General features: G+C 49.6%; 1 protein-coding gene across 1 annotated transcript; it reads right to left on the bottom strand.

Moving 5' to 3' along the window:
* Positions 1-5,861: 5,861 nt before the first annotated feature.
* Positions 5,862-8,808, bottom strand: LOC132073054 (endonuclease domain-containing 1 protein-like). Its single transcript, XM_059471743.1, has 3 exons — positions 8,749-8,808; positions 7,308-7,502; positions 5,862-6,422 (listed from the first exon to the last, which is right to left on the bottom strand). The coding sequence occupies exons 1-3, from the start codon at positions 8,806-8,808 to the stop codon at positions 5,877-5,879; spliced, it is 801 nt and encodes a 266-aa protein (XP_059327726.1). The 3' UTR covers positions 5,862-5,876.
* Between the last annotated feature and the right edge of the window lie 1,023 nt (positions 8,809-9,831).

Here is a 9,831-nt window from a genome sequence, read left to right as displayed (position 1 = left end):
GATGGCATCTGCTTTGCCCAGGGGATGGCAAAGCACCAGGAAGCAGCTCCCAGGCTGCCTTCCCAATGAGCAGCCAAAGGTACTCCTGGATGGAACAAAGGAGTTATGCCCAGCAGAGGCCAGGTTATGAAAATGTCTTAATTTTCTTGTTTCCTTCTCTTCCAGAACAGCACTTGACAAATGGTTCATTTAATGCAATCTGAACCCACGGTGTTACTAGAGAACAGCTAAGTCAGCTGCATGATACAACACTTTTCAGTAAAGTGGCTTGAGGTAGCAGTGTCTCCTCACAGCTCCCAGCAAAAATAACTTTTTTATGGTGGCTAAAACCCTTGTGACACATTGGAGCCCAGAGCTCTCCCCAAAGATGGACAGACACAGAGCAAACTGTAAAATTACCCTGCCATGGCAGTGCAGCTGCACATTCCCAGAGAACTCAGGCGCTTCCCGCCCCACTGTAGGCATGGAGCAGCTCTGGGCTCAGCAAAGGGCTCCATCCCTATTGCCCATTCACAGCAGGCTCAGCAGAAAGCAGAGGCAATGCCAGCTGAAAGATGCCCGGCAGCATGCTTGTGGAGCTGGGGCAGCCCTGCGCTCAGCTCCAAGCTGGCTCCCTGGCAGAAGCACAGAATTATTTCTGTTGGAAAAGGCCTCTGGCATCGTGGAGTCCAACTTCGGACCAATCACACCCTGGTCAAGTGGACCATGGCACTGAGTGCCACATCCAGTCTCCAGAGATTGGGATTTCACCACATCTTCAGGCAGTCCATTCCAATGTTGAATCACCCTTTATGTGAAGAAATTCCTCCTGATGCACCACAAGAATCTCCGCTGGTGCAGGTCGAGGCCTTGCCCTCTCACTGTCTCGCTGGTTGTCCAGCAGAAAATGCAGATCCCCAGCTGGCTACAGCCCCTTTTCAGGGAGCTGTGGAGAGAAATGATCTCTCAGAGCCCCCATGTCTGGGCTAAAGAACCCCAGCTGCCTCAGCTGCTCCTCACAGGCCTTTCCCTGCAGGGCCTTCAGCAGCTCCATGGCCTTGCTCTGCACGGCCTGCAGAGGTGGCCTCGGCCCGTGGATCCAGCCTGTGCAGATCCCTCTGCAGAGCCTTCCTGCCCTCCAGCAGCTGAATTTTCCTCCAAACTTGGCACCATCTGTGATCTTGCTGAGAGTTCCCTGCATCCCCTCATCCAGATCATCAGGAAAGATCTTCAACAGGACCAGGCCCCTCCCTGGGGACAGCGCTTGTGGCCGGACGCCAGCTGCGTGTGGCACTGTCACCAAGGCTCTCTGGGCCTGGACATGCAGGCAGCTCCTGAGGCAGCCAGGAGAGCACCTCTCCAAGGCCTGTGCTGGCAGCTTTTCCAGGAGAATGCTGTGGCAGACTGTGCCAGAGGCTTTGGTGAAGTCCAGGTAGACACTTCCACAGCCTCCCCCTCATCCACTGGGCCGGTCATCTGGTCATCAAAGGAGATCAGGTTCGCTATTGTGTTTTGATTTTCTTTTCTTTATTGTTTGGATTGGGATGAAAAGAGCAGGAGATAATGTCTCTCTTTTTTGGTCTTAGTGTTTATTAATTCTTATTTGTCTTACAAATTGTGAGTTCTACAGGATTCAACTAACAAGATACAAAATGGCCCAGTATCTTTCTCAACCTGGTCTTTTAAGGCTGAACTATCCAATAAGGAATGACACCTAAAGTATATTTACTTTTAACCCAATAACTAATCACTCAAAGTCCACAATGCAGATTTTCTAGCCAATTACTTAATGCTACCTAAACCGATGAAGAGGAAGGTGAAGAACAACAACCAGCCAACACCCCAAAATCTCCATCTTGCTTTATATGCAATGTAATTTGCTATGTTCAAAAACCTTAATCCCTAAGTTTTTCGCCCTGTGACGTTACATACTTCTTTTCAAACTACACACCTGTAATTTCAGGGTAAACAATCAATTTTGGAAGCCTTCTCCACAGCCTCAGGTCAAATGCAGTGTTCCCAGCAGGGTTTGTGCCTTTCAACAGAGAAAGTTTAAAATTCTCAGCATCCAGGCTTCCAACAGTTCCCTAGGCAAGACCTGCCTTTCCTAAAGCCCTGCTGACTGGCTGGGACTGATGGCTTGGTTCTCCTGGATGTGTCCTGTGATCACACTCAGGACAATCTGCTCCAAAACCCTTCTGGGATGCAAAGCCAGCTGCACAGGCCTGTAATTCCCCAGATTCTCCTTACAGCCCTTCTTGTGGATGGGTGTCACAATGGTCAAACTCCAGGCATCTGGGACCTCCCCAGTGGTCCAGCACTGATAGAACTAATGGAAAGCAACAGTCCTCATGAATGGAATAGGGCAGAATCCAAGCTGATCCTTTTCACTGTTGGGCTTCCCATGTATTTCCAAGCTTGCTGGGGATGGCAGGGCATTTCTGATTACTGCCAGGGCTGAAGGTCCTAGGAGGAGCCTAGGAAGTTGACAGAGGTGGCACTGATGGGGTTGGTGTGTTGGTTTTGCACAGATGGGATTCTGGGAGTGGGGGGCCCACATAGGTGGCTTCTGTGAGAAGCTGCTAGAAGCTTCCACCATTGTCCAGCAGACCCAATCGGTGTTGGCTCTGTAGATGGACATGCTGCTGGCCACAGCTGGGCCAATTAGAGATGTTTGTAACACACCTGCAGTAACATATTTAAGAAGGAAATCAAAGAAAATTGTGGCGTTCAGTTTGATTTCCAGCCAGAGATTAGGAGGAGGTGAGAACCTATGAGGGAACAGAAATGGAGACACCATTGGCACCAAGGTCGGCATGCCACAGAAGTTTTGGGAGGACTGTGTGCCTGTGGGAGGACCTCATATTGCAGCAGTTTTGGTTGGGCTGCGGCTAGTGAGAGTAGAGCCACACTGGAGAAGTTCAAGGAGAACTGTTTCCTGTGGGAGGGACCCCACAGTGCAGAAGGGAAGGGACTCCTCTCCCTAAGAATCAGTAGAAAGGTGTTAGACCAAAGTTGGCTTTAACAAGCTGGTTGAGTCCTGTGCTTCCTTTTGTCTCTGTCAGCATGGGACTGATGTCTTAAACAAAGTAGGGTTTATCCAGAATGAGGGAGAAGGCCAAGAAGAAGCAGATCTGGTGGAGGTGGGGCAATTCCTCCTTTCTGATGGGGCCCAACTGAAAGAACAAAGCAGGGCCCAACAGTGGTCAAATCATTAGAAGGGGCCATAAACCATCAAAGACCCCAAAGTGTCCCCCAACTCCACAGTGCTGCATGACCCAATGTACAACCACTCCAAGGTGAAAAGTAGGGTAATCCCACATAGTCCTGAATTCACAGAACACATAGAACTCTTCAATGCAAAGGCCCCCACCCCAAAGGATCAAGAGTGAGGACATCAAAGTTGGGAGTCTTATTCCTGGATCAATGGAGGTAATCTCGTAAGTGATGTGGGCACCCTGGCACACTTGGTTCATGCCATTCACAGGAGAATAACTGGTGTCTGATGCTGACACTTGTGTGGGTGTTGTGGCATCCTCTGATTGCATTTGCACACCCAATGTCCTGCAAGGATGCTCTGGGCACTGTGACTTTACTGGTGGGTGTAGAAATTTCAGTGAGAAGCAAATTGTGGTTTATAGAAGACGTGGCCTTGCAATGCAGCACTGCAGCAAATCACTTTTATTGTAAGCTCTTGCAAACTCCATGATGGGGCACACATTGAACTTTGATAAGCATTGAATACATTTCCCCAAATCAGTTTGCCATCAATCTGCAGAAAAGCTTCAGAAGCAGAGCAGAGCATGAAGGTGTCCAAGGAGTGCAGCACAGGAATTCAGCTGTGGCTGCTCCAAGCTCTCTATGGATCTGATGCCAAAGCCTGCCTGATACAACAGCTGCTGCTCCCAAGGTGCAGTTTCAACAGCAAGCCAACAAAAGCATGTGCCAGGATCACAGAATCACTGAATTGTTGTGTTTTGGAGGGACTTCTCAGGACCTTCTAGTCCACACTCCAGGCTGCAGCAGGATCAGCGAGAGCAAGTTGTCCACAATCATGTATTGTTGGGCTTTGGGGATCTCCAGACATGGAGATCTCCAGACAGGATCTCTGGGCACCCTGAGGCGCCCTGGTGCCACAGCCTGGCCAAGGAGGTGAGGGACAAGTCAGCTGCACACTCTTGGGTACAGCTGAGGAGGACAGGACTTGTTCCTCAGAGCTCTCTCCTGCCATGGGCAGCAAAGCAAAGCAGCTGGAGGCTCTGCCCACATCTTTGTGCCTTTGAGCAGAGCAGGAGGTGCCCTGAGGGACAGAGCTGGAAACACACCAGAGAAGGAAGCAGCACAGACTCTGCACAGCCCATTTGTCCCCCTCTACTCTGCTCTGCTCAGACCCCACCTGCAGTGCTGCCTCCAGCTCTGGGCCCACAGCACAAGAAGGATCCAAAGCTGTTGGAGTGGAGTCCAATGGAGGCCATGAAGGTGCTCCAAGGGCTGGGGTGTGTCTGCTCTGGAGTGAGGGAGAGAGAGCTGGGGATGTTCAGCCTGGAGAAACTGCTGAGAGTGCAGTACCTCAGGGATCTCCAAGAGGGCTGGAGAGGGTCTTTGGACAAGGGTATGGAGTGAGAGAACAAGAATAAATGGTTTCACACTAATGGAGGGCTGGGTTATATGGGGTATTATAAATGATAAATCACCCTGAGCAGGCTGTGGTATGAGTTACCCAGAGCTGTTTTGAAGCAGTCCAGCTGGAGGAAATGGTCCTTCTTGGACGTCCCGGCCAGCTTTTTGGCACCGCTAGCAGTAGGTGGGCACTATCCCAATCTCTGTGGCTCAGGACAGCGCCTAAGGCATATGCTCTGTGCTATGACAGCAGTGTTACCGTGTGGTAGGATGTGGCTGGGCTCATGGCTACAGCCAGCAGAAATAAGAAGAGAGTGCTCTCCAGCTGTGGTGAATGCAGGTTTATTGAGTCCCAGGGGAAACCGACAGCCAAGTACAGCAGGAAGTTACAACAGCTTATAAGGAGGGAGGGACACAGGGGAGGAGTTAGTCCTTGGACGAATAGGGCTTCAGCAGGGAGTGGGATACAAATGATTGACTTAGGGAGAACACCAATGGGGATAAGATGAGGTTGGATCCCCGGCCCCTGAGCCAATCACTCAACGCTCTAGTTAGAAGTTTCTGGAGAGTTCCAGAGAGAAGGGTGGGAGTGCTGAGTGATGGACAGGGCACGGAGGAGGGATTTGAGAAAGGATACATAATCTCCAAGGCAACTGGGGAGGAGTTGGGATAACTGGCAGCATAAAGGAGGGAAGGGTGAACCAGGGCTACCATTACATGATGGGGGGAACAGAACAGTCCAACTTATACAGACACAACACAACACTGTTTTGACTGCCCCATCCCAGGAAGGGTTCTGTCACCCTGTTTTTTTAAGATTTTCTAAGCCTTCTGATGTTGACATTCTTGTAGTGATCATTCTCACACACTTTCTGTAAATAACTCATTGTTTTGAATTCCTTTATGGAGGAAGAGACAGTTGATAGACTGATAGTTTGACCAGTATCATTGGAGAGGTGTCACTGTCACCCCCCAATCCACTGTCACTTTTGGAAAACTATAAATGTTAGAGTCAGAAAATAAACTTCCCTTTTTTCCTTCACGTTGAGAACAGTGTTGTGTGTTTGTGGTTTTTTGTGTCCTATAGTGACAGGTTCAAGGCCAGGCTGGGAAGGGCTTGGAACAACCTGGTGTACTGGAAGTTGTCCCTGTCCAAGGCAAGCAGGTGAGAATGAGATGATCTTTAAGGCTTTAAGGTCCCATCAAAACCAACCCGCTCTGTGATTCTATGACATGTCGGAAAAGCCACCTAACCTTTTCCACTGAAGATATGAGGCTTATTGCCGGGGACATGGTTTCTCAAACAGAATAACCTTTCTACCGTAGAAATTGGTCAACCTCTCCTCCAGCTCCCCCAGTGTGATGGTCACCACTTCATTCTTGTTGTTCTCAGCGATGGCCCCCCAAGCACTTGTGGGCTCTGTGCCCACCAGGCAGCAGGCAGCTGACCAGATGTGGCTGGGTCTGTTCACTCTCCCTACAGCGATGTCAGTGCTCCCAGGCACAGCACCTGTGATCACGTAAGTCGTTGTACAGCCCTTGGTCATTTTGGGCATTGTTTTAGACTGGTAGATGTTCCACTGGCCCTTGTTGAGACTGCTGTCCTGGGGCACTACGTTGGTCAGGGTGAAGGTAGCCATCTTGCTCCCTAGACTCTCCATATGGTCACTGGGATTCAAATGGCCAAAGTCCAAATCTTTCAGTCCTTTGTAGTCATCAAGGACAGCCTGGCTCTCTTCGATTTGGTCTAAGATGAAATGATGTTGAGCAATGAGGTCCGACTCTCTTTCCATCTCTTTAAGATTTACATTCTTATCTATGAGCTGGACAGGAAAAAAGAAAGAGGTGTTAGAATGGGGAATGGGAGTAATGGAGAAGATTTCCCTGAAGCAGAAGTCTCTGATGGTCAAGATCCCATCTTTTGTCATCTCAGTGTAGGAAAATGTATGAATCAGAGAAAAATCATATACATGACCCTCCCACATGAACACAAAAGCTTTAAAGAACAAGCGGATCAGAATCTAACTGCTCGCAGTTTGACTTGTGACCTTTTGTGATCCAGCCTGCAGCCTGTGCTGGGAGCATGGATGCATGCACGAGACAAGGAGCATTTCCCACTCCTAGGATTGAAAGGTGACTTTGGTGGGACATCACCTCCCCTGCCAAATCTGCTTCCCTTTCCTCCTGTCTTCACAGCCCAGATCTGCCCAGGGATCCCCCTGGGCACACTGTGATTCTGTGATTTGATGTGGGGCTACTACAAGTGTACCCCAGTCCTGGAACACCAGAGGTTGCCTCCTGTAACCCCATACACAGGGAGATGTGTCAGGAAATCAGTCCTGGAGCTGAGGTTTCCTGGGAGGACTACAGTTCATTCAAGGATGAAGAGTTTTGCTCAGTAAGAAAAAAGACCCCAATTGAAGTGGAATCTGTTACAGCAGTGTTGAGAATATGTCTCAGAACTGATATGGGCCAGGGAGAATTTTCTGCCGCATCACTGAAAAGAAGTTACATTTGATCAGCCTCTGACAGGAGCCTGTAATCTGAAAGGAGTCCTGGGAAAACTAAATACTCTAAAAGTGCCTTGGAGAAAGTTAATAAAACCAAAGATATTTTGGGTGGCCTGAGTCCAAGGTCCAGGAGAAGTGGGAATTTAAATGCTCATCTCTGAGTGGCTGGAGAGTGATGTATGTAAGAGGGACACTCACCTGAGGCTCAACCATCCACCACTCTGGAGGTTTCTCAGTGTTTCTAGGCTGGAAGATGTAAGCAGAGTACACTGGAATTCTCCTGTCTCTGTCGTACAGGGTGGCATAGCGAAACGAGTTCCTGAAGCGCTGACAGATCCAGGCTGGGTTCTTTGGGTTCAGGGCATTATTTGGGGGAATCCCATCATAGAAGAACTGAGGACAAATCAAAAAGGGTGTCTCCACCGTGCTGTGTCCCAGCCAGAGGCAGCTGGCCAACACCTGCAGCAGCAGCAGCAGCCCCAGCATGGTGGCAGGATTTCAGTGAAGGGCTCTTGCTCCCCTGGAAAGCAAATGCAGAGGGACACAGCTTGGAGAGAGCAGGTCATGGCCTGGAGCCTTTTGGTGAAGGGGGACAGAGCTGGCAGAGCAGGGGATTGTGAGAGACGAGGAAGGGAGTCATTTCTGTCCTCCTGCATGAGGAAAAATCATGAGGGCAATAAGAGAGGAACATAAAATAGGGTTTAGGAGCCAAGAGGAGGCAGCAGTGGGAGCACTCAGCCTGTAGGAGGAAGGAGCCAAACCCACCAGGACTGCAATCAGCTCTCACAGCAAAGGGATCTTGCAACTGAGGCACAGCCCTGGGACAAGGTCACCTTTGCCCACCTCCCTCCTGCTCTCAGCACCTTCCCACAGCACACACCTGCAGCTGGGCACGGACTGTGCTCAGCCCCCTGCCATGCTCAGCTGGGCTTTAATCTCATGGGCCATTGGGCAGGCAAAGAACAGCAATGCTGCACTGCCTACAGCTCTCTGGCCCCATCCAGGCTCACACAGACACTCAGCTCTTCCAGTCAGACCCAACACTGAACCCCAAATCATCCACCTGGGCTCCTGCCTCTCAGCTGACATGGGGCCATGCGTGTCCTGCTGCTCACCTTGCATTTCCACGTTATCCAACCCCAGACTCTGAACTTGCAGGCACATGGAGGGTGCAAATGAAGGGGCCAAGCAGATGGCAGCAGCAAGCATGAGGGATAACACCACTATCTTATCAGCACAGTGGGTGCTGTAAGGCAAGCCCTGAGGGGCAGCTCTTGCCCTGGTTGCTTGGGATTCCTGCTGATGCCCATCTTCAGCTTTGCTGATTGATTTCCCGGGACAGGCAAAGGCACCATTGCAGGAATTTCTTGCACAGCAACCTGTCCTGTCTTTCTCAGTGGTGACATGATTTTCAGCAGTCAGTAAGGTCATTCCTTTATGAGAACACTGCTGAAAAGCTCCCTGGGATGCTGGCAACCACATGAAGAGCTTTGAGAGCCGGGATGCTTCCATTTGCATTGGCAGACACTCATTGGACAGATTTAATATCATCAGCATTTGGGATAAGGCAGCAGGGACAGGCAGCTCAAAGGGTTCCTGGCACACAAAACTGCCACAGCCTCTCAAGCACAAAGCCCACCTTGGGCTGGCCAGGGGCTGAGCTCAGCACTGCTGAAGGCTTGACAGTCACCTTGCACATTTGCCCTTGTCTTGTTCTTTTCCCTGCCCCTCATCTCTCCCTTTCCACTGGATTCAGGATGCTGAGCTGCACACAGCCCTGCTCTGACCCAAGATATCTGGTCCTTTTCCTCTTTTCCAGCCCTGGATCCGGAATGTGGTGACCAATGAGCTGGAAACTGAGAACTGCAACTACAAGTCTGAACTTTTTACAGTGCTCTGCAGAGCATGCCCAAAGCTGCCCCAAATCAAGCAGAGAAGGGTCTGAAAAGTCCTTCTGCGTGACCCACTCCATGAGACTGAAAGAGATCTAACTAAGGTAGTATCTAATATAACAGATTCATAGAAAAGAGCCTACCGTGAGAAGGAGCAGCACAGGATTCTGCTCGCAGCCCCAAAGTGGCAGAGGAGTCTCAAATGCCTCTGCTGCAGTCTCACACTCTCTGGGTTTATATGCTCTCCAGGAAGAGATAGTTGTTGGATTTCGCAAGAAGCTTTTTGAGTAAATTTTCCTGAGAATTTAGACCACACCTGTGTTAGTCCAGAGGTTTTTTGCAAGGTCATGGGTGGAGTTTCAGTACTGAATAGTCTCCCCCATCCTTCTTATTCAACCGTTTGTTAGATTTCAGATTAATTCAAAAGTGATTAATTATCAGGTGAGCTGGCTTGAGTTTCTTTCCCAAATCACTTCCTCTGTCCTTGCCCTCCTGAATGACAGAAAATGCTCAAGTCCTACAAAATTCATTGCATGCATAAGCTCTGATTGTTCCTTAGAGCTCAGCAATTCCAGCCCAGTGTTTGCATATGTATATTTATTCCAAAACTCAGGAAAGACTTTGAATATTGGAGGCATTGTTGAGGAAGGAGCAAGAGCTTACCTTGAAGCAGGGTCCCAAAAGAGGCAGCTGAATCATTCCTTCTGTTTTCTCCCTGGAGATAGGAGAGTTTGAATCCTCAGGAGTGCCACTGCAATATATACACAGGCATAAATTTGCCCCTTGTTTCAAACAGGGAATTCCACAGAAAGGAGAAGTTTTCTATTTTT

Source organism: Ammospiza nelsoni, chromosome 5 (genome assembly GCF_027579445.1).
Source record: "Ammospiza nelsoni isolate bAmmNel1 chromosome 5, bAmmNel1.pri, whole genome shotgun sequence".
Lineage (NCBI taxonomy): Eukaryota > Metazoa > Chordata > Aves > Passeriformes > Passerellidae > Ammospiza > Ammospiza nelsoni.
Note: the sequence above shows the minus strand (reverse complement) of the source record. Positions and strands in the feature narration are given on the sequence as shown.

Excerpts from the sequence above, each read along its gene's own strand:
- LOC132073054 (XM_059471743.1), bottom strand. The coding sequence starts at position 8,808 with ATGTGCAAGGTGACTGTCAAGCCTTCAGCAGTGCTGAGCTCAGCCCCT. Across the intron at positions 7,503-8,748 it reads CAGCCCCTGGCCAGCCCAAG|TTCTTCTATGATGGGATTCC; the intron begins GTGGGCTTTGTG and ends ATTTGTCCTCAG. Across the intron at positions 6,423-7,307 it reads GGTGGATGGTTGAGCCTCAG|CTCATAGATAAGAATGTAAA; the intron begins GTGAGTGTCCCT and ends TTTCCTGTCCAG.